The 25,302-nt window shown below is 40.1% G+C and overlaps 1 protein-coding gene across 1 annotated transcript in view; it reads left to right on the forward strand.

Annotated features, from left to right (window-relative positions):
• LOC138074046 (uncharacterized) overlaps window positions 1-25,302 on the forward strand; it is a 76,607-nt gene that overhangs the window by 38,563 nt on the left and 12,742 nt on the right. Inside the window, exon 2 of the mRNA XM_068966045.1 lies at window positions 21,770-21,873. Within this exon, the coding sequence (XP_068822146.1) occupies window positions 21,770-21,873 (104 nt within the window). The remainder of the gene's footprint in view (window positions 1-21,769; window positions 21,874-25,302) is intronic.

Below are 25,302 nucleotides of genomic sequence, written 5' to 3' on the forward strand. Positions count from 1 at the left end.
CTGAGGGACTCAACCTGTGTCACTTGCACTGCAGGCAGGCTCTTTACCCCTGAGCCATCAGGGAAGCCCCCGTGTATATGCATGCAAATGTATATAGTTGTTATCATCTGCTGAGAGCTCTGAGGGGTCTGATGAAGAAGGAAATGGCAATCTCTTCCAGCAGTCTAACCTGGGAAATCCCCTGGACAGAGGAGCCTGGCCGGCGACAGTCCACAGGGTCGCAAAAGAGTTGGAAACAACTTATCGGCGAAACAACGACAACTGAGGGGTCTGATGGAGCCTTATAAATGGCATTCTGTTTTATTTAATCCAAATGTATACAAATTGGGAAATAAGATAAAAGAGTATTAAATGTTGGCCAAACTTCAGTGTTGGCTTTCCCTGGTGCCCCAGTGGTAAAGAATCTGCCAGCAATGCAGGAGACATGAGTTCGATCCCCGGGTTGGGAAGATCCCCTGGAGAAGGAAATGGCAACCCACTCCAGTATGCTTGCCGGGAGAATCCCACGGATGGAGGAGCCTGGAGAGCTACAGTTCACGGGGCTGCAAAGAGTCGAGCTTGGTTGAGTAACTAACACGCTTCCCCTTCCCCCGCTGTGTCCACACATCCATTCGCTACACCCACGTCTCTATTCCTGCCCTGCAAATAAAAGCGGAGATGACAGGTAACGTTTAGCATGGAAGAAACTCCAGTACTTTGGCCACCTCATGCAAAGAGTTGACTCATTGGGAAAGACTCTGATGCTGGGAGGGATTGGGGGCAGGAGGAGAAGAGGATGACAGAGGATGAGATGGCTGGATGGCATCACTGACTCGATGGACGTGAGTCTGAGTGAACTCCGGGAGTTGGTGATGGACAGGGAGGCCTGGCGTGCTGCGGTTCATGGGGTCGCAAAGAGTCAGACATGACTGAGCGACTGAACTGAACTGAACTGAAAATGGGTTTAGCATAACGGCCAGGTAGGTATGAGCAGAACACTCATACCTGTCTGTGAGAACACTGGATAAGGCCAGCTTTGCCCCAGGTGAGGCTTGCCCGGGTAGTACTTAAGACATTGAAGAACAAAGCCCGGATCCTAGTAGGTAGCATGCTCCTAACACAAATAAGGGAGTTGCTGAGTCAAACTTTGTTTTCCCAAACCTTCTTATCCTAATGATTGATCAGAAAAGTGACAACACATCCCTGCAACCAAAATAAGTAAAGAAAAAAAAGACAGGCCAGATATGTTACACTGTTGAGCTTCTTCCATGTGGATGACACACTATTGATTGGAGAATCCACCTTCTCCCACAGTACTCTCCATATTTATTTATATATTTGGTTGCCTTTTGCACCTTTATTTGAATAGAGACCTTAATGAGAAGGAGATTTAAATCCAGGCCTAGCCTGGCAGGGATGTTCTTGAATGAGAGACTCTGCAGTTCATTCAGTTATAAGTGGAGGTTTGGCAGAGTGAAAGAATGGATAAGCTGGTAATATAACTTATTAGTTGTCTAGACATGGATAAGTAGCTCAAATATTTTGAGTGACTCCTTTAATTATGACATAAGATTGTAATACCAAAATCATAGAATTGAAATGACTATCAAGTTAAATAAAGTACATGACACGTTGTTGTTCAGTCACTAAGTCGTGTACCACTCTTTGTGACCCCATGGACTGCAGCACACCAGGCTTCCCCGTCCTTCACTATCTCCTGGAGTTTTCGCAAACTCACATCCGTTGAATTGCTGATGCCATCCAACCATCTCATCCTCTGTTGCCCCTTCTCCTAGTGCCCTCGATCTTTCCCAGCATCATGGCCTTTTAGAACAAGGAGGCTCTTTGCATTAGATGGCCAAAGTATTGGAGCTTCAGCTTCAGTGTCAGTCCTTCCAATGAATATTCAGGGTAGTGATTTCCTTTAGGATTGATTGGTTTGATCTTGCAATCCAAGAGACTCTCAAGAGTCTTCTCTAGCACCACAATTGAAAAGAATCAGTTCTTTGGTGCTCGGCCTTCTTTGCGGTCCAACTCTCACCTTCATACATGACTACAGGAAAAACCATAACTTTGACTATACGGACCTTTATCCATAAAGTGATGTCTCTGCTTACGCTGTCTAGGTTTGACATAGCTCTTCTTCCAAGGAGCAAGTGTCTTTTAATTTCATGGCTGCATTCACTGTCTGCAGTGATTTTGGAGCTCAAGAAAATGAAATCTTTCACTCTTTCTGATTTTTCTCCATCTATTTGCTATGAAGTGATGGGACCAGATGCCATGATGTTAGTTTTTAGGATTTGAGTTTCAAGTCAGTTTTTTCACACTCTTCTTTCACTCTCATCATGAGGCTCTCTAGTTTCTTTTTGCTTCCTGCCATTACAGTGGTATGTATCATCCGCATATCTGAGATTGTTGAGGCAATCTTGATTCCAACTTGTAATTCATTCAGCCTGGCATTAGAAGCATGATGTACTCTGTATGTAAACTGCATGAAGTATAATATATTTGCAATAAATAATCACTATTTTTGGTACTTAGTATTAAAAACAAATTGTTTTTCAAATTTATATTATCATGGACTCCACAAGGCATTATATGCAGATTTCAAAGTACTTAGCAAAATATTCGTATAATAAATAGTGATAATAAAGTAAATAGATGTGATGTTTTCTAACTACATAGATAATACAGTGTGAAAGAATTAGGTCATCCACCAAATAAATAAAAACACTTATAGCACCTACATAAGCTTTTTAAGCAAAGCAGATATTCTATTAATCTGATTAAATTTACCTGAGAGTCTCCACATTTTAACAGAATCATTTTTATGAACTTTGAACTCAAAACCTTTTAAGCCGTTGACCAATAGCTACCTTTCATGTCTGGCGAATTAACTCTGGCGAAAGTTTACGTTACATCCTTAACTCATGATATGGATCTTGATTTAATATTTCTTACTGACAGAAAAAAAAAAAAATTCCCCCTGATGTTTGGAATTCCTGGATGCACATGTTAATGAAAGCATGCAAGTAGCAAATATGTGATAACATCTATTCAAATGTAGTTAATTATGAGAGCACTTCGGTCTTGCTCATCAGAGTGAAGTATTGCCAATTCCTATGTGTACACTTTGATATAAATATGACCCATTATAGGCTATTTCAAAATTTGAAATAATGCATATTTATTTCATATGTTCCTGATCACCCAAAGAGATGTTAATAGGCCAAATTTTTTCCTTACTGTATTGTTAATATATTAAGCAAGGTTACTTTGATCTTCATTCATTCCTTTATTCATTCATTTACTTATTGAATTAATTTGTTTAAAAAATATGTATTGCGTACCTGTTAAACACCAACCATACCTTATTTACTGGGAATACAGAAATGGTTATATTACTCTTCTCATCTACAAAGAACTCTTAACCTTACAGCTTTTTATAAAGAATTTTCCCTTTTGGGGAGAGAGAGGGACTCATCTGTTTATCTGATTTTATTTCACGAATCATACCTCATATCATTTAATATTTCCTGGCACATTTCCATTCAGATGATACATTTACTCTAAGGAGCACAAACCTATGTTTGTATCTTTGACAGCAAAGGAGAGACTGCCTAATGGAATTGATGCTCGGCTTGAATAATGTAGGATGTTGTGACAATGACAGCAGCAACGAATCTGAAATAACAGGCCCTACCTGATGCAATTGGAAAATATGCACACTGTTGTCTTAGTTGCAAATATGTTAGATTTCATTTCTGCTTCTGCGATGCCACTGAGTGTAATTCATCTTGATGACAGTTGACAAGAGAAACTAATTTCTTTTAAAAGCACTTCCCAATTACCTTCCTTTTTTTTTTTTTTTTAAACACTGAGCAGTTTGAGGCACTTGGGAACAAACATTTTCCTCTGTCTTTTCTCTATGTAGAGGAAAGAAATTAGGTGATATGCATGTATTAGATGTTACTGCTCTCTCTGACTTGCAGAAATTAACTTTAAATAGTGAGTGGCCAGGGAATATGTGATTTGAACAAACTTTGGGGTAGATATGATATACATTGCTAATGGAAATGATTTAGGAAAAGCAAATGTATATTGTATCAACTTCCTTTTTATTTAAAGCAAATATTGAGAAAGTAAGGAAGAAGGAAGGGAAGAGAGAGAGGAAAAAAGGGAAAGTGGAGTGGGGAAAATTTCTTCTTTTCTACCTTGAATGTAAAACCTCAGAACAAAGTGGGAGAATCTTCTTTGCTCATGCATATATTCATGAAAGCTGTCCAAAATTTTTAAACAATAAAACAGCATGCAGTTTTAGAAAGATTTGAAATATGAGTATATGGATCCTTTTCTTAAATAATAGTCATATAATGAGAGTTACCCATGATGATAAAATGTGCTTCATCTCAACTGTCATAGCTTGAAATTTAAATATTGAGAGTATGAATGTTCCCAGGAAATTAGCAGGATCAAATATTACTCAACAGACTACATATATCATTTCAATATCATTTCATTTCATATATCCATCTCAATTTATATTCTGTTTTTTTGACAAAGTTGTAATTAATTTTGTAACTCGTCTACAGAAGTTGGATGAACTTTTCTTTAACTCACAATGATTTAACTTTAAGGATGAGATTGATGATGTTTTAATGGAGAAAAGAGAATAATGAAAGACTTTAAAAGAAAATGACTTGTTTTGGTAATGAGACATGATATTACTTTAATGAAGATTAAGAAAGTTAAAGTCCATGTAAGGAAAAAACATTCCCAGAACATTTTATAGCACTGACAATCATAGCAAAAGATGAATGAAAGAAATTGTGCTACTGTAATAATTTATACAAATAAATTATAAAGAATACCTACAGTTGATCTGAGACAGAATACAGAAGAAAATATTAAGACAGGTGAGGTATACACCAAAGGAGAGGCTAAAACAATGAAAATGTTTAGTATACCTATTGAAGTATGTTCCATAAACTCTGATCCTCTCACTCATAACAGGGATATAGCAAGTGATAAGACTTTGAGCTTGAGAGAGGATTTTAAAAATTTACTAGGAATGAGCTGTACTGTAAATCTCTTTGTCCAGCTCCACCAAAGGGTAAGGAGTTTTGTGGCTACCTCCAAATTCCGAAACCAGTTAGAAGGACTCCCAATAAATTATTCAAAGAGACATTTTTTTTGTGGACTGGGATTATCTTCTATTCAAAAAGGTGTGCAACATTGAAGTTGATTCCCCTTTAACAAAATTAAGAGTGTTCAGTGAGAACATTTAATACTTAATGCGGGGGACTTCCTTGGTGGTCCAGTGGTGAAGAATCCACCTTGCAATGCAGAGGACATGGGTTTGATCCCTGGTCAGGAAACTAAGTTTTCACGTGCTGCAGAACAACTAAGCCCACATGCTCCAGAGTTCGTGAGCTGCAATTACCAGGGTCAGTGTGCCATGACTAGAAAATCCGTGTACTGCAGTGAAAGATCCCTCATGCTGCAACTAAGACACAAAACAGCCAAATGAATAAATATTTTTAAAGAATGTGTATTCCTAAAGGTTGGGCAATACAAAAACTGAGGTCTGACTGATTCCTGGAAGACCTAAGGCCAAGAGATTCCTAACTAGCTGTTTTGAATGTGGAATAGCTCATTAGAAAAGTCCCTGATGCTGAAAGATCAAAGAAAAAGGAGAAGGGGGCAGCAGAGGGTGAGATGGTTAGATCCCATCACCAACTCAGTGTACATGAGTTTGAGCAAACTCCAGGAGACAGTGGAAGAGAGGAGCCTGGCATGCTACAGGCCATGGCGTTGCAGAGAGTCAGACATGGCTTAGCGACTGAACAACAAGCATAGCAAATGCTTGGGCTGGTTAGGAGACATTCTCCAAGAGTTTGGCAGCATTCTCCAGCCAGTTGTGGGCCAAGAATGAGCAAGAGCTTCCATGGGTGGTCTTAGGTCTTGTCCAAAACCCAGTCTAGAAGGACAAATAGATGGCAATGAGAAAAAAAAAGAAATAGAGGGGACAATTCTTAGTGATGAGGACAGATAAAGGGACAGCAGAAATAGAGGCACAGTTACTCCTGTCAGGAGGACTGCACATAAATGATTCCGCAAAATGGATTAGGAATGTTGGCCAAGAGCCGTAAAGATGAGGCAGCCTTGAATATCTGCCAAATTCAGAGAGCACTAGTTAATCCAGTGTCCACAGAGAAGTTTTCTTTATCTGTTACTTCTGCTCTTGTTATTTTTCTAGATGCTGCTGGTAAGGAGTAGGATGGCTGAAAAGGGGGAAAGGAATGAGAAGTTAGAAAAACTGGAAAGAAGGAAGCTAGGGGATGTGTGGGAAGGAAGCTATGGCTTTCTTTACCAAATTTTAAGATTTTTCCAGATTTAGGTGGGAAAGCGAAAAAGCCTCCCTTATGACATGAGGTTGAGCAAGCTCCAGGAGCTGGTGATGGATGGGAAAGCCTGGTGTATTGCAGTCCCATGGGGTCACAAAGAGTCGGACATGACTGAGTGACTGAACTGAATTTTAAATCACATCTTGACCTTAATGATTTCATGGGGATGGATATTTTTGTTACTTGATGGAGATTGTGTTTTAAGACTTATGGTAACCGACTTATTAGTTTTGCTGCAATGGCTTCCCAGATTTTCATCTAAGAGAAAGGAAAGAATTTGCTCTTTGCAATTTTTTTTTTAATGTAAGACATATATATATACCTTTTAAAGTCCAGCTGTGTGTATCTACTCCATTGTAAAGTGATTATATAGTATTTCATTGCATAAATGTACCATACTTCATCTAATCCCATCTGATGAGATGAAGAATCTGCCTGCAATGCAAGAGACACAGAAGACTCAGGTTCGATCCTTGGGTCAAGAAGACCTCCTGGAGGAGGATATGGCTACCCACTCCACTATTCTTGCCTGGAAAATTATACAGATAGAGGAGCCTGGCAGTTCACAGTCCATGAGATGGCAAAGAATCAGACACACCTGAGCATGAATGCACTCAAGCAAATGCACGCTCCTGATGAAGGATTATGGTTTCCATTTTGGGGAGAAAATAAGTGTGAGATTTCAAAAAAAAAACACACACTTCATGATTATATTGTCCATACTGGCTTATTCAATGTATTGTACTGCTAGTTTATATATTACTATGATAGATGACAGTGATATTAGTCATTCTAAATCTGTGCCTTCTCATGAATCTTTCCTTTTCTTCATGTTCATGTTGTTAAGTCACAGATAAATCTTCTGCTTTGTACATTGTAGACTGGTCTTTGTTGGTTTTGATGTACTTTGTAATTAGCTATTACTTAGTTTCTGAAATAGAGAAATTCTTTCATACTCTAAAAGCCCAACTCTAGCCATACTTGAAAACACAGTTTTTTTTAAAGCATATTATTATTATTATTATTATTTTGGACCCTTGCTGCTGCTGCTAAGCCGCTTCAGTCGTGTCCGACTCTGTGCAACCCCATAAACGGCAGCCCACCAGGCTCCGCCATCCCTGGGATTCTCCAGGCAAGAACACTGGAGCGGGTTGCCATTTCCTTCTCCAATGCATGAAAGTGAAAAGTGAAAGTGAAGTCGCTCAGTTTTGGACCCTTAAGAAAATCTATTTTACTACTACCTCCTATCTTCTTGTATGGATGTGAGAGTTGGACGGTGAAGAAAGCTGAGTGCCAAAGGATTGATGCTTTTGAACTGCGGTGTTGGAGAAGACTCTTGAGAGGCCTTTGGACTGCAAGAGGATTCAACCAGTCCATCCTAAAGGAGACCAGTCCTGGGTGTTCATTGGAAGGACTGATGCTGAAGCTGAAACTCCAATACTTCGGCCACGTCATGCGAAGAGTTGACTCACTGGAAAAGACCCTGATCTGGGAGGGATTTGGGGCAGGAGGAGAATGGGACGACAGAGGATGAGATGCCTGGATGGCATCACCAACTCGATGGACATGGGTTTGGGTAGACTCTGGGATTTGGTGATGGACAGGGAGGCCTGGCATGCTGCAGTTCATGAAGTCTCAAAGAGTCTGACACGACTGAGCGACTGAACTGAACTGAACATATCTTCTTGGGGCTTCCCAGGTGGCTCAGTGGTTAAGAATCCATCTGCCAATGCAAGAGATGCAAATTCAGTCCTTGGGTCTGGACGATCCCCTGGAGAAGGAAATGGCAACCCATTCCAGTATTCTTGCCTGGAAAAATCTCATGGACAGTGGAAGCTGGAGGACTATGGTCCATAGGGTCACAAAGAGTCAAGCACGACTGAGCAACTGAGCAAGCCAGGCACACCTATCTTCTTGACCAGTAGTGGAAACAGTGCTTTTCTTCCTATTATTAAACAAAAAAAAATCTTCTCCTTAAACTATTTTTTTTTCTCTTATGATAGTCTAATAAGAAATATATGTAAATATAACAGCAAAAATCAAGTACACTATCAAATAACTGCAACTTCAAGTTTACCAAAGAGATATTTGACAAAGCTTTACATAATCCAATCAGTAAATTCAGGCAGTATGTATACTGGGTGTTATCAATAGTTTGTGACATCACTGCTGATGATTTCTAATTATTTTAAGAGGAAAAAGAGCTGATAAGCTTTCCAGAAATCTAATTCAGAGTAAGTAGAGCAATGGCCTTTTCTGAACAAAAATGTACTTAATAAGCTAATGTAACCAATAATGAAAGGTCAAAAAGAAATACACCACCAATTTTAGATTTCTAGTACTTGCAATTAGAGCCTATCACTAACAGAGGGACAGAATTTTTTTTTCTAAAGAATTAACAAAACATATCTTTTGCAGAATACACAATTGTTGTAAACCACAGCGTGTTTTCTTGATATATTAATCTTTAGTATAAGTGCATTGAGTATCTCTAAGCTATTCTGTTCTAAATTTCTTCTAGAACAAGAATTTCTGGTAAAGATGAAATAAATATGTGGATTGCTAAGTATCTCCATGGACTTTTCGGGTAAAGGTCGAAAGGAAATTATATATTATTTGTCTGCCCTTGGAAGATGCCCTGGGGCTTCCCCGGTGCCTCAGTGGTAAAGAACCTGCCTGCCAATGCAAGAGAGGCAAGAGATGCCAGTTCAATCCCTGAGGTGGAAAGATCCCTTAGAGAAGAAAATGACAATTCACTCCAGTATTCTTGCCTGGGAAATTCTGTGGACAGAGAAACTTCATAGGTTACAGTCCATGGGGTCACAAAAGAGTCAGACACGACTCGGCAACTAAACAACAGCAGAAGATGATATAGGAAATCGAATTATTTTAGCCCCGTTTTAAATCAAGAGAGACTATGGGAAGGGGGGCTCCCACTAGATGACATACATTTCCCTAAGTGCTTGCCAGCTCAAAAACAGCAACCAGTTAAACGTGGCCCTGATAGCTCAGTTGGTAAGGAATCTGCCTGCAATGCAGGAGACCCTGGTTCGATTCCTGGGTCAGGAAGATCCCCTGGAGAAGGGATACACTACCCACTCCAGTATTCTTGGGCTTCCCTTTTGGCTCAGCTGGTGAAGAATCACTCTGCAGTGTGGGTGACCTGTGTTCAATCCCTGAGTTGGGAAGATCCCCTGGAGAAGTGAAAGGCTACCCACTCCAGTATTCTGGCCTGGAGAATTTCGTGGACTGTATGGTCCATGGGGTCACAAAGATTTGGACATGACTGAGCGACTTTCACTTCACTTCAGAAACTGATAGGAGCTTCGGAAGCTGCATATGAAAGATTTTCTTATTTATTGATTTAACTCCTGAGGTTGTTGGTTTCATTCTCAGGATGTTCTTACTTTGAATTCTGAATTAAATTATTCTCCGTTCAAAACAAAACCAGGCCAAAAAATATAGAGATATCTTTGGCTTACCCATAATCCATTTAAGAACTGAAACTGAGGGATCAGCAGCTGTTTAATAATGTGGTGCCTTGAATTGTACTGGGGAAATGATACCCAGAGATTTCTAAACGCCTCTCACAACCACAGAGCACAGGTAAGGCACCTAACACGACTAAGGGCTTCCCAGGGGGCGCAGTGGTAAAGCCGACCCAGCAGAGGCAGGAAATGCTCGTTGGATCCCTGAGTCGGGAAGAAACCCTGGAGTAGACAATGGCAGCCCACCCCAGTGTTCTTGCCTGGAGAATCCCATGGACAGAGGAGCCTGGTGGGGTACAGCCCATGGGGTCACAAAGAATCCAACATGACCGAGCATGAACACAGAGCGCAACCAAACTAAGAAAATAATTAATAGCAGTGAACAAGTCCTTACCAACAGATAAAAAGGGAGAAGGGCAAAGTGACTGAAAGAGAAACTCACTAGGTGGGCTGGGTGGTGGGAGGGGGGAGGTCCTTCTTTAAAATTCAGTTCTGCTTCTTTGATCGCTCTACAGCCTGGGAGTTCTTTCTGTGGAAGTGGGTGGTCTCCTCATGGAGGCTAATTTGTCATATTTCCCTCTGTAAATCAATTTTGTTTCTTTTTTTTTTTTTGCCAGTCCTTGCAACTTTTCCAGGATTTTCTGTATTTCTTTCTTAGATCTGGGTCTTATAGTTTCATTTTTGAAGCATACTGCAGTGAGAGCAGCTTTATGAAGTACCCATGCCAGGGTTAGAGGTCTAGGCAGGAGAATAGGGCACAGCATCAAAAGCGTTTGGCAGCAGGAAAGGTGGAGAACACCCTACAGGTGGGCAACCAGCACTGCAGTGGGCTAAGTCAAGGAAATAAAGATTTCACTCACTCAAGGAGGCTGGAGAGGCAGAACAGTACCTTAGTCCCTGGAAATGTTGCTATTTCTATGTTAAAGGGAAAAAAACCAAAAAAACAAAAACTGAATCCAATGAAACCAGGGTATGAGAAAAAGAACAAAACAAGGCAAGGACTCAGTGATGAACCTGGGCCAGACCATGAGTCGCAGAAAAACTGGACCAACTTGTTTGTGAGGATACTAGCCAGGGTTTGAGGAAGATCATACTTCAAAAGCACTATGGTAAAATTCAAAAGACTTTTCTAACCAAAATAGGGCAGCAGTTGAGACACAGATTAAGTAGAATGTTTTTCATCTTTTTTTTTTTTTTTTGGTTACTTTTATCCAATAATTATCACCGGGGACAATTTTGACTCCTAGAGGACATTTGGCAATATCTAGAAATATTTTTGGTAACTACAACAGATTACAAGGGGAAGCTCCTATTGGCATGGAGTTGGAAGAGGTCAGGGATGCTGCTAAACATTTTACAATACAGAGGAGAACCCTCACAATGAAGAACTGTCTGATTCAAAAGGTGAATACTGTCGAGATTAAGAATATCCTCATTTTACCTAAACTTGAAGAATTCTTAAAATGCAGTTTGTTGCTCTTGTTCATTTACAGTCTCATGTTCCTCTTTCTTCTGCTAGTCACCATCTTTTCTCCTAACAGAGACAAGCATGACTACACAGAGAAAATAAAAGCAAAGAGCACAAAGAAAATTCTAAAAGCAAGATGGATCTCAGTTTCTCTTCATTTTGCTTTACTCAAAGATCTAATTCAATTTAAACAAGAGATGGTAAAAGGATGTGAAGCCTGTATACCCACCCAAAAAATCAGTTTAAATAATTTTAGAAAAATACTGTTTATCAGAAAAATATTTTCTTCAGACAAGAATCTGAAAAAAATGACCAAGTTTATACATTTTACCTTTTAGAGAATCGGTAAGATTTGCATTGAAGACATAACTGGCTTCAGCTCCTAGGTCTACCAACTGATAATCATGAGATCTTTCTATGAACCTAAATTAATGAAGACATTGAAAGGAGTTGAAAATAGTACCTTTTAGGGTTTTGGTGGGGGTGAACTCAATATTGCATGCAATGTTCCAACAAATTCCATACCTGACTCAGAGGAGGCCCTAAGTCTGCAAAACACTCAGCACAAAATGATTTTATCTGAATTCCTACATTCAAAGACTTGATCAAACTCTAATATGCCTTCTAGAAACTTAAGGCCATATTCCTAACATGACCTCAGGTGCCCTTAAATGCCTGCTTGACTGCCAGGGGAATTTACTGTTTGCTCCAGCCAAAACTTTGCAATAGGTGAATAGTGCCTTTATGCTTTTGCTTAGAGCAGTTCCTTTAGAAAGTTTGGGATTATATATATTTTTCTCTGACATAAATCTTCTACCACTCAGAACTGTCTTCTCGAGGATTTAGGAGCAGTCTCTCTGAAATGCAGACATTCAAGGAGACAGCCCTCACCTGCAGTTCCTTTGGAAGGGCAAGGGCCTAACTTCACTGGGCGCCCTGCTCTAACTTGCACAACTATCTTTTGTCACAAGATATGAGCAGTCTTTTTCCCCTTGGATAAGCAGTAATTATGTGGGCCTCGTGGTAAAGAACCTCCTTGCCAAGGCAGGAGGTGTAAGAAATGCAGGTTTAATCCCTGGGTCTGGGAAGATCCCCTGGAGAAGGAAATGGCAACCCACTCCTCTATTCTTGCCTGGAGAATCACATGGACAGAGGAGCTTGGCAGACTACAGTCCCAAGGTCGCAAAGAGTTGGATGTGACTGAAGTGACTTAGCATGCAGGCAAATAGTAATTAGCAAACCCAGATGACTGACTTACATGGACCCAATTCCCCTTAATGTCCTTCCATGTCTTTCTTTTAGCACACTCAACACTAAAAAGTCTTCTCCCTTTTGTTTTGGTGATGTTGAGCTCAGTTTACCCTGGACTCTCTTCACTACTACAGAAGTTATCATTGAATAAAATCTGCCTTTATCACCTTTTACTAATTTCTGGCTTGGTCTCTCTTGGACAGCCCTCAAAAGCAACAACAGCAGCAATAATAGTAGTTGTCACAAAATGTGGTAATTTTTTAAAAGTCTCATCTACAGTATAATGAAAAGGATGATGGTTATCTGTCTATGAATGGGAATTTTTTTACAAAATATTTTTATGACTGTTCATCTTACAAAAAAGAGATAGAAAATCACAATACTTAGGTTGAGGCTAGATATTATGTACATTTATTTTCAAATTCATTGTCATCAAAGATATCTCTGCACTGGTTACCATTATCTCATCAGAAAAGCATACTGTGTTTGAAGATTATTCAAACCCTTTTGTGCAAAGTATGAAAAATTAGTTGAGTCAAAGATGATTTATAGATACTTATCTCTTCAGTTGGATCTTAGGAACAAATTAGCCAATGATCAATGACCCTTTGATTCAGTAAAAGTCTTTAGGGATCAGCAAGATACAAACAGGAACAAGTAAGGTTGAGACTCCAGTAAGAAGTGAATTTTCCAATTGGGAAATTGAAACTGACTTAGCTGTAATTTTTCACATGACCACAAAGAAAGCAATCAAATACGGGGACCTGGGGCAATCAAGTTATAATCCAAAGAAGCTACATTCTCATGCTCAATCCCAGCAGCATCCATTCTAAAGAGGAAAATAGATAAACTTGAGAATGTTCTACTGGATGTGGGCGAAGAAAGCATAGGTGATCTCTCCCCCAACTCCTGTCATTTTATTGCAAAATATCCAAATTTATAGACTTGGTATTCTTAGAAACTATTTGGTAAAAGGGATTCTCACTATCATTAAAGCACTACAGTTACATAAGGAAGGGCTTGAGTCTAGTCCAGAATCTACTATGAAAAATTATTTTTATTTAAATGTGCTACCACAGTGACTTATGATACCCCAAACTTTCTGAAGTCTGGCACTTAGGCAGGCAGATTAGATGGCAAAGCAAAGGAAAGATGGGTTCAAGGAACAATATCCATGAATCACAGTAGTTCCCACTCTCTAAAATTTGCTATGAGGCTTTAAGTCTCTATCTACAAATTAAGATTTTAAAACATTCTTTCTTGAGTGTCCTTCCAACTGGAACATGCTGTCTTATTTTTTTAAGTGTAGAAATTGCAAGATTAATATTGAGGCCATTGAAGTAGGAACAGAGGCCTAACAGTAAAATCACAACAATTATGACCTTTACACAGATTATTCTGAGAGCTAGATCACGTCTCTTTACAGGCTTATCTTCTGTTCTTTTCATTTTAGGACAGCTTTCCAAAATGAGAGTGAGACTAAGACACAATTATAAATGGTGTAAGACTAAAGCTTTAAAACAAAATAGAATAAAATCTCTTGCCACAGATTCAAGATTAAAAAGACTAAGGGATGGCATATGGTCACCTGTATTTCCTCAGCTCTGCTAGCTTTAAAGATAATTCAGTGAGCTGGATTTTGTATAATATTCTCAACATATTAATTTGCATATAATGGCTAATTATTTTACAAAATGCTTTCACATTTGCTGCGTGATTTGATCCCCAATCCTGCAACAGCCAGTAGTATATGTTTGAGCAGTACCACTTTTTAAAATTTCTGTATCTTTCATTTAATTTAAAATGTTATTTTATTTTGGAGCAGAGTTGATATACAAGGATATGTAAGTTTCAGGCGTACAGCAAAACGATTCAGTTAAACATGTACATATATGCATTCTTTTGCAGATTCTTTTCCCGTAAAGTTTATTACAGAATATTGAACACAATTCCCTGTGCTCTGCAGTAGGTCCTTGTTGATTATCTACTTTATATATGGTAGTATGTATCTTATTAGTGTTCCTCATTATAGATTAGAGATTGTTCAATTTTAACTGTGTGGAGAGTTTTAATAAGAAAAGAACTGAGAACTAAACAGATTGTATAATGTAGAGGTCATGTGTAGCTTTCAGTTATAGGGGTGGGGGGATTAAAAACTCAGATTGGATTAAGGAATGATAGGAGAGACAATAAATAGAAGCAGCTGGTATAGACAAGCAACTCCTGGAGTTCGACTAGACAGGGAAGCAGGTTAATAGCAGAGACCGGTGTGAGACCACAGAAACTAAGGAAGGAAACATTACTGCATATTTGAGCGCTGATGGGAATAAACGAGTGGGAGGGAAAATTGGATCAATAATGCAGAAGATGTAAGAGATAGCTGGAAAGCTCCTGGGGAAGATAGCTTTTCACTAAATTATAAATTATGAGTGCTCATCGCATGCGTAGACATGGTATTTGTGCCGAGAAAAGGAGTTCAAGATCTAATAGCATGTGAGCAAACCAGAAGATGAGAAGACGACTCTAGGATCGGTAAGAGCTGGTGGGGGCTGCGTGATCAGACTCATTAGATGAAATGCTTTCTTACCAAGCTTCGTCTTTTTCTAGAGTGTGACCTTCCCCTGCAGTGAAAATGAAGTTCCTCAGCCTAGTGGAAGCTGCCGTGGTAGAGTACACTTAACGGGAAAGGGAGGAGGGTGTTTAGTGTTACATTTGGACAGTGGTGTAACCCACCCTAGTTCTGTCCTTTCTCGGGTTTGATGAACCATGCATTTTGAGAAGAGAAAGATGTACAAGAGCAGGTCAGGGAAGACAGCTCCAAATCTTCACCGCTGTTAGTGAGAAGAATTTGGTTAAGCACTATGTCATGTGCTGGCAACATCTTCAAAAGTATTTATTTAAAGTTGAAAACCCTGCAAGGATTATTGTCTTTACAGCATTGTTATTCATAAGGGTTTGCAAAGGACCTAAATCCTGGAGCACAGTCTTGGAAATGGGCCTACAGAGAGTGATGTCTCTTCAAATGAGAAATACCCTGCCTTCTTCATCTTCCAGGGTTCAAGGTATTATCCATTCATTTTACAGCTATCACCCGGAAGTCAGCCAGTGTGTGTCGAGATCTCAGAAATCTGTGTATAATTAGTAAAGAATTACTTCTGCTGTGTGTGAAAGCCCATCTCTTCTCAAATACCTTTTTGTCCCCTTTCTAAGACTTAGGATTTGATGGTGACCAGTGAAGACCCATGCTACATTTGCCCCTATCGTGAAGGCATCACCCCTTATCAGTTTATGCAAAAGTACACACACCTCAAAACTCCAATGGATTCAGGGCCATGAGTGAGTCTTTGCAGGAGGGCAGGGAAGGGTAATCCGTATGTTATATATCCCTTCCTGTGCTCACCTGAACCTCCTCATTGCCATCTTTCCTATTCTATTTCCTCTTGATACCCTTCTTCCCAGCACATCCCACCTACTACACATCGTTGTCCCTTCTGTAGAGTAATACTTCCCCAATCAGAAATCTTAGCTCAAGCTGACTTACCCCATGGCTTATTTTCCCAATAAAGTTATTTCCCCAATAAAGAAGAAATCCTGATACCCAACTCCAAGACCATAGAACTTTCCACCTGGTTACTCAACTATTACCAAGATATTATTCTTAATGCCTTCAGTTGCTGTCGCTCCTGCAGGCAGGCATGAAGCTCTTTTAAGGTCAAACAGTGCAAAATTCAGGGAGAAAGGTGATTGTTGTGTTTCTATCTCTCTCTTCCTCTGAAGCTTTGTGCTTCTGACAGTCTCTCCACAAGTTAGAGGAGACAGTGGCCATTCAAGTCCCTGGGCTATCTCAGGATTTTTCTGGGGAAAAATGAAGTGAGGAGTCTGGAGTCTGTCTGGAGCACAGCCACACTCTGGATGTCACGATGGGGAGAGCACTCCAGCGGGTGAATTATAGAGGCTGCTGCTCCTGGCTCATGTGCCCATACAGATGGCCACGGGATGTTGGGCACCATGATTGATGACCTCATGAGAACATAAGAAATGAAGGAAAATCAAGTGGAAAAGAGGACCATCACTGTTTCAGAGGAAAACTAAAGAAAAGAAAGATTAAAAGTATAGCTACCAGTATTAACACAGTAAGGCAAATAGACCTTTGTTTAAAAACCTCAACAGGCAAGAACTTGCTAAAGTACTAAATATATTTTTATGTGTAAATGCAAATAAGAGTATACATGTCCATGGATAATATTTACTATACATGTATATAACATGTATGTCTCTATCTTCTAACATACAATTTGGCTCAGATGGTAAAGTGTCTGTCTACAATGCAGGAGACCTGGGTTCGATCCCTGGGTAGGGAAGATCCGCTGGAGAAGGAAATGGCAATCCACTCCAGTGCTATGGCCTGGAAAATCCCATGGACAGAGGAGCCTGATAGGTTACAGTCCATGGAGTCGCAAAGAGTCGGACACGACTGAGCGACTTCACTTTCACTTTCACCTTAACATTATAACTCTAATTAAAGACTGCAAGTCATTTCCAAGGAGAAGCGCAACAAACCCTGAGCAGATACTTTCCATTTCTAACTTTCTTCAGTCTTCTGAAACAAGCTACCACCTCTGTATCTTTTAGCATTTCTAGAGAATCCCATTAAAAAGTGTTTTTCCTTCTTATAGCCCTGTGACTGAGAATAAATGGTAATAGGGAGGGTGACCTATATATGTATTTCTTACTTAGGATGGTATGTGTGAAAGTCAGAGGAGCCAGGCTACATCCCCTGTGTTCAAACCTTTGCCTTCATTATCCTTATTATTGTCTTCAGCAAAGAGAGGCTCTTGCAAGAGTCATGTCTCGGCCTTTAGCCAAGGGTGAGCAGAGACTTTGAGATTAGCAGCTGACAAAATACACAATCGTTTCTCCTCTACTTGAGTTGGTTTTTGTGCGATTGAGCAGTGAAGTCTGTTGTTGAAATAGATGCTTTGGGACAAAGCCAAGTTCATTCTTAAGGTCATGAATGCTATCGGACAAATCCCGGCACACTCTTTGTCCACCTGATTAGCCCATATTTGAGTGGGTATGTGTGAGCGTGTGGGTGTGTGTGAGTGCATGTGCATATGTGTTTCGCTTTGACTGCTTAAATAAACTGCAAGTTTGTTTCAGAAAGGAAACAAAGGGAAAAAAAATTATAGAAGGGAAGGATTCAGTTTGAGAGTCAAATGTTGACCTAGGGATCTAATTGCTCTCTATTTTTTTCAGTCATTTATTCATTTAATCATTGTTTTATTGCATTTACTTTATTATATATCATTTAGTGAAGTTTTACTCAGTACCAGGTCAAGTACAGAGTGATGGGAAAACATTGCTGAGTAGATAACCTTGGTTGTTCCAGAGACTGCTCTGCTCTTTGGTGCTCAGATACCATTTAGGTCTTTTGTGTTACTAGCTGGTGAAGGTGCTTTGTCATTCTGCATAAGACCTCTCTAAGCCACTCTGCAGTTTCAGCCACCAAAACCAAAATCAAAGTTGGACACCCTAAAACCTAGCTGTAGTGCTTCTTTCAGGCATATGGTCTGGTATGGTCAAGTACAGGGATGTATCAAAAAAGGTTTGCACTCAGGACATATGGCCCCTAGAGACATGAGATCGTGTATTTCATAGAAATAGCTCTGACTATTGGGGTTGAGTTTTGGGTCTTCTCTCTGCTTCCTAGTGGTAGAAAGGGATAAGTTGATTGCCTAAAAAAAATAAAATTAAGTGCTATAAACTTAGTTTTTAAGGGAAATAAAAAAAACCCATTTTCCTTTAAAATAAAAAAGGGGGCATCTGTCTTTGATTTTTCACTGCTGACTTAATGCTAATACCCACATCACACTCAGAGTGACCCTGGCAGATGTTTGATAATGAATCTGCTTTGAAATTCATCCCAGAAAATAAAGTCTGCAGAGGGATTCCGAGACTCTTAGCACATAGGGGATAGCTTGAGATCTGCCCCAAGACTGATAGCATACTTGCACTTACACCAAGGTTTCCATAGGCTAATTACTGAAAATATGAGTGATGGAGAGCCAGAAACTTCTCTGGGGCCAGTTTCTCCTCAGTCTTTCCACAGGGAGCAGTATAAACCGTGCTCTTTACTGAGTGTGTGACACTATTAAAAATGGTATTGAATGTAGAAAAACAGCAGCTTAGCAAATTTCTCTTTGTAAATCAGTCTGCAAATCTTCCACTTTCTGCTAAATATAAATTGAATGGCAACTTTTAAATGCAACAGCAAAACCTGGGAGAGACAGGGAAATGGACAGACTGATTGTCTGCAGTAACATATGGGTATATGCAACCATATAAAAGACGACTACTAATAATTGTGTAATGAGCCTGTGGCAGGCATTTCTACAGTTTTCAAATTTCAGCTTTGGTGTTTCATGACATAGGAGAGAGTTGGAAAGTTATCTTTCTCCCAATTTCCAGATGAAAAAGTGAGACCCAAGTATATTAACATTTTTTTCTAAGCTCACGTATTTGCTGTATCTAAGGCTCTCTCTGGTCGTCTTTGCACAAAACACCTTCCTGTACCAAAGTCAGAACACAAATGGCAAGTTTAAACTCAGTTGACTTTGACACACGAGGCTAGGCCAAGTTCATTATGAATGGACGGAGAGTCCTCTTTCTGGCCCGGTGACTCTCACGTGGTTCAAGTTAACATAACACACAGGTAGCAGTTCGGTGCCAGCAGTGAGAGCTCCCAAGTCAGACCATCTGGGTTTCATCCCCAATGTAACCACTGCCACCTTTAGTCAATTGCTCCCCTTCTCCAAATCTCAATTTCCTCAAATGGAAAATATAATACTGTTTCCCTCAAAAGGTTTTTGCAAGGACTTACTAATTGGTGCAAAAAAAGGGTTTGGCACAGGGCCTGGCATCCTGTGAGCTCTCTGCAAGTGTTAGTGGTTGCAGTTATTGAAGATGCATATATTACATTCTTATAAATGAAAGGGATCTTTCCACATTCCATGTTGTCTCCAGGATTTGCTTCTGTGACAGGGATGCTTTCCTAGAAGTGTGAATCAGAGTATGACTTAAAAGAAGAGGTGGGTAGTATTTCAAAACCCAAGATAGATGACCTCACGGCTTTACATAGTGCTTTTGATGTTGTTGTTCAGTTGCTGAGTTGTGTCCAACCCTTTGCAACAGCATGGACTATAGAGGGCCAGGCTTCCCTGTCCTTCAGTATCTCCCAAATTTGCCCGAATTCATGTTCATTGACTCGGTGATGCCACCAATTCCAGCTGAGCTATTTCAAATTCTGAAAGGTGATACTGTTGAAGTGCTGCACTCAACATGCCAGCAAATTTGGAAAACTCAGCAGTGGACACAGGACTGGAAAAGGTCAGTTTTCACTTCAGTCGCAAAGAAGGACCATGCCAAAGAATCTTCCAGCTACCATACAATTATGCTCATTGTACCCACATGGCCCATGGGTTCATTGAGTTACCCAAGCCCCTTCTCATGACAAGGCTGTGATCTACTAAGGGGATATAGTATTTGAGCAACTTTTAAAATATACACATGTAGTTTCTGTAACCTGGTAGAAGAAATGAGCTGGAATGAAGATTATTAAGTAACAAGAACTTCAATTCTTCCTTAAAAGGGAGATGGAGACCAGAGTTGTGGTGGTGGAGAAAACAAGAGAAGAAGAAAGTTAAGAAAAGGATCCAATGAAATGTATGGAGAGAATTTTCAATAACTTATTTGTTTGGCAGGTAAGAGACTAAACAGACCAACCATATTAGAAAAGACTCAGGTACTTTAGGCCAGCTATTTTTGAGACTGATACCATTTTTTTTTTAACAGCTTATAAGTCTCAGTAGAAGTGTGTTTCTTGAATCACTAACGAAGTGTTAGCAATGAATTGTGCAAAATCACAGAGGAAAATAGATATGGATAGTGGGGTAAGCAGCTGTTTGGGGAGGCTAGAAAGCAGAAGCCACCAGAGGCTGTTCATCAGTTAAAAACAGAATCTCTGGGGCCAGAATTCACAAACATGTAAGACCACCTGAGCAAATTCTAAATATTCCAGGTGCTCAAAGTCAGAGATTATAGGAACTATCTCTAGAGGTCAGTGAAGGTGAAGACATTGTATGTATATGTATTAGGTGCACACACGTTAAAGTAAGCACATCACAGGAAAATATTTTCATGTACAAGTTGCATGCCAATTCACATTTTATATCTATTGTTTTCTATTTAGTTTGCCCAATTCATATATCCTTTTGTAAATGACAAATTAAGGAAACAGAAACATTTGGAAGCTGAAAAATGTTTCTCAAAGTTGTTTGCTCCCTTGGATTTAAAGAAATACAGTGGTTGGAGTTCCACATTGATTTCTAGACTTTATATTACTCCCCTTTGCTACCGTATATACCCTTCACTAAAGCTGTGGGTTCTGACATTTAAAGAGCAAGGGGTGCTGTAAATGGAATAATCCAGGTGAAAGGATAAGCTTTAGCATCTGCCCTTCCCATCTTTTTCCTGGAGTGCAACTCAGCAATAATCATTTGCCCCTAGGCATAACTGGATTCCCACCTAGATCTCTAACTGGGTTTATGTGGCAAGGACCCAGTTTGCCTGGTTTCTGGGGACTTAACGATTCCTCACCAGTTAATAAACAGACCCTATAGAGGCTGCTGCAAAATGCTCAGCTCACTTATGTTAAATAAAGCATAACATTCTGATGGCCTTTTAGAGGTCAGAGTTACCATTTTCATTAGGTAGACAGTCTGTAGGCTAGTGTCATTCAAGTATCCAAATTAGTTCGATCTAGGAACCACACTATTGATGCTATTATTATTATTATTGGTGGTAGTTTATTTGCTATGTCGTGTTGGACTCTTGCAACCCCGTGGACTGTAGCCTATCAGACTCCTCTGTCCATGGGATTCTCCAAGCAAGAGTACTGGAGTGGGTCGCTGTTTCCTTCTCCAGGTATTATCATTATTAAGCCACAACATATTCTGCTGATTGGAAACACTAATTCAATCTATAATCTCTGTCAACTATTTTGCTAAGAACATGGTAGGAATTATTTCTCACCATCAGCCGGCGGATGGTTTACCACTGAGCCTCCTGGGAAGCCCCATAAGCCTGTGAGGTATGAACTGATATCGCCCCCATTTTAGGGGTGAGGAAACTGAGGCTAAGAGGTGTGGAATCGCTTTTGTCAGGCGAAGGAGCAGAATCCAGTTCAGAACCTGCGCTCTGAACCAGGACGCTGAACTGCAGAGTAAAACTGATCAGTAAGGTCACCTGTCAATTCGGTTCTGCTCTCAGCTTCTAGGAGTCGCTTCCAGCGAGAAAGTGTCGCCTTCATTCCTGGGACCCGGATGCAGGGCCTTGCACCTCCCTGCTAGTCTGAGATCGGGAGGCGGGGTGGGGACCTGGGGGCTGAAGGGCCTCGAGAGCAATTCCGTCCATCTGCCGAGCCCGTCCAGCCTGTACAGGGTGTCACTCCGCATCAGGCAGAAAGCAAGACCGAATTAAACCCCGCTGTCAAGACGCCCAGATTCGCAGCAACTAGAGATGCTCTTTAATCTTTATGTGAAAGCTCAGATTGAAAAGACAAAAAGAATTTAATCAGTCATTCGGCGGCCCTGCTGCTCTGGCAGCTCAAAAGTTTTGGGTTTTGTTTTTTTTCCCTTGCTTCCTGCCTTGCTTGGCCCCTTTCTTTTGAATGCCAACGTGCACTACTTTGTTTGGGATAAGCTCTTCTGGCTAAACTTCAACAATTGGATTATTACTAACATCTTGTGTGAGGAGCTCCTGCAAGTCTTCCGTTTATGGAACTGGAAGAACAGGCAGGTGCCAGACCAGAAAGGGCACACTTCTCCTGGTTTGGCTCAGGGTCCTCCCAATGCTTTCAAATGGCTGCTCTGAGGTTCAGCGGTGCCAGTCATTCAGGCAGGGGGCACAGAAGTGGAGGGCACACACGCAGTTTGAGGAACTGTGGATTTTTGCCTGATTAGCTCTGAAAATCAAGATTATGGTCAGGAGATTATGCAAATATCTTACCAGGGACAAGACAAGCCTCTCTTAGCAAGACTGACTCAGAAGGAAGTGCCCTGGTTTTGGCGACCTTGGTAAAATCTGAGGATGGAAAGAACTATTTGCCACAAATTATTAACCAGCTATGTTGCTGAGCTCAAAGAAGCAGAAGTAAGGGATACTCATCCAAGACTGAGAGTCCTCCATAGTGAAAAAGTGAGAACATGAGAAATAGTAGACTTTTCTGAACAAAAATGTTCAGTGACTCAGTTCATCACTGCCACATAGAAACTCATACTAGTTTTAAAACTTGAAGTATAATTTATGTTCATTACATTAGTTATGTGTGTACAACATAATTTGTGATGTGTATATTTTGCAAAAGGATCATCACACTGTATAGTTAACATACATCATCATACATACAGATTTTTTTATCATTATTATTTAATGGTATCTTTTACGCAATAAAAGATTAACTCTCTTAGCAATATTCAAATATGAAATCCAGTATTGTTAACTATTGTTCTCATGCGATATGCTACATCCCCAAATCTATTTTATAACTGGAAGTCTGTACCTTTTCACCTGCTGCTGCTACTGCTGCTAAGTCGCTTCAGTCGTGTCCAACTCTGTGTGACCCCATAGACGGCAGCCCACCAGGCTCCCCCGTCCCTGGGATTCTCCAGGCAAGAACACTGGAGTGGGTTGCCATTTCCTTCTCCAGTGCATGAAAGTGAAAAGTGAAGTCACTCAGTTGTGTCCGACTCTTAGCGACCTCATGCAGCCTACCAGGCTCCTTAGTCCGTGGGATTTTCCAGGCAAGAGTACTGGAGTGGGGTGCCATTGCCTTCTCCGACCTTTTCACCTACTTCCCTCATTTTGCTCACTCTCCAGCCTCAGCCTCTGTCAACCATCAGTTAGTTCTCTATCTCCATGAGCTTTTTGAAACAAAATTTTATACTCTACATATAAGAGATCAAATGGTATTTGTCTTTCTCTGGCTAATTTATTTCACGTAGCATAATGCCCTCAAGGTCCATCCATATTGTTGCAAATGGCAACATTCCATTCATTTTTTATTGATGAATTATGTTCACACACATACATATATATGTATACTCCACATTTTCTTTATTCATTTTTCCAGGCTTGTGGGTTCAATCTCTGGTTGGGGATCTGAGATCCCGTAAGCCACTTGGTGCAGCTAAGAAACAAATGCATAAATAAAATAAATATCATGTTAAAAATAATGCTGCAGTAAACATGGGGTGCACATAACTTTTGAGTTAATGTTTTTATATACATATGATAAACACCCAGAAGTTAAATTGTTGGATCATATAATAGATGCAATTTTAGGGATTTTTTGTTTGTTTGTTTTGTTTTTTAGGAACTTCAATACTGTTTTCTGTAGTGCCTGTACCAATTTACAATCCCACCAACAGTGCTTGAGGCTTCTCTTTTCTTCACATCCTTGCCAACACATAGGTCTTGTATTTTTGATAAGAGATATTCTAACAAGTATGGGGTGATATGTCAGCATTGTAGGTTTGAATTGCATTTGCCTGATCATTAATGATCATTAATGATGTTTGGAATCTTTTCATGTACCTGTTGACTCTCTGTATATCTTCTTTGGAAACATGTTTACTTAGATCCACTGCCCAATTTTCAATCAGATTGTTTGGCTGTGTGTTTTGCTATTGAGTTGATTGGGTTCTTTATATATTTTAGATATTAATCCCTTATCAGATATCTGACATGCAAATGTTTTCTCCTGTTCCATAGTTTGTCTTTTCATTTTGTTGACGATTTCCTTTGCTATGCAGAAGATTTTTAGTCTGATATAGTCCTGCCTTTGTATTTTTTGCTTTTGTTGCCTTGCTTTTAGGGTCAAATAAAAAAAAAAAAAAATCATTGCCAAGACTGGTGTCAAGGAGCTTACTATCTAGGTTTTCTTCTAGGAATTTTATGGAAAACTCACAGAATTCTTAAAGCAGGTTCCTACTTTCATGTCTAGAGATCACTGTAGGGACCAAAACAGAAGTTAAGAAGGGCTGGGTTTACATATTTCACATGAATTCAAGACACCTTTTAAAGAAGTTTTGACCTTGTGCCGTGCTCTGCTTAGTCCTTCAGTCATGTCTGACTCTCTGTGACCCCATGGACTGTAGCCCACCAGTCTCCTCTGTCCATGGGTATTCTCCAGGCAAGAATACTGCCCTCCTCCAGGGGCTCTCCCAGTCCAGGGATTGAACCCAGGTCTTCTGCATTGCAGGTGAATTCTTTATCATCTGAGCTACCAGGGATGCCCAAGAATTTTGGAGTGAGTAGCCTATCCCTTCTCCAGGGGATCTTCCTGAACCAGGAATCAAACGGGTCTCCTGCATTGCAGGTGGATTCGTTACCAGCTAAGCTACCAAGGAAGCCTTTGTGTTGTGAAATAATTATATGTTGCTTTTGCTCCTCCGTAAGACTGTGAGCTGCACTTTCACATGCCTGTGTCTTATTCATCTTATTTTCCTAATGTCTGATATTGTTTCTTTAAGTACTCAGTAAATACTGTGTGTTAAATGATATAAAATGGCAACAACTATTTGGGCATCTTTTTAAAAGGGTTTTACATATGTAATTTCCAATCTTTACAGCCTACTTTCAGAATAGGGGT

This window comes from Capricornis sumatraensis, chromosome 2, assembly GCF_032405125.1.
Source record: "Capricornis sumatraensis isolate serow.1 chromosome 2, serow.2, whole genome shotgun sequence".
Classification (NCBI taxonomy): Eukaryota; Metazoa; Chordata; class Mammalia; order Artiodactyla; family Bovidae; genus Capricornis; species Capricornis sumatraensis.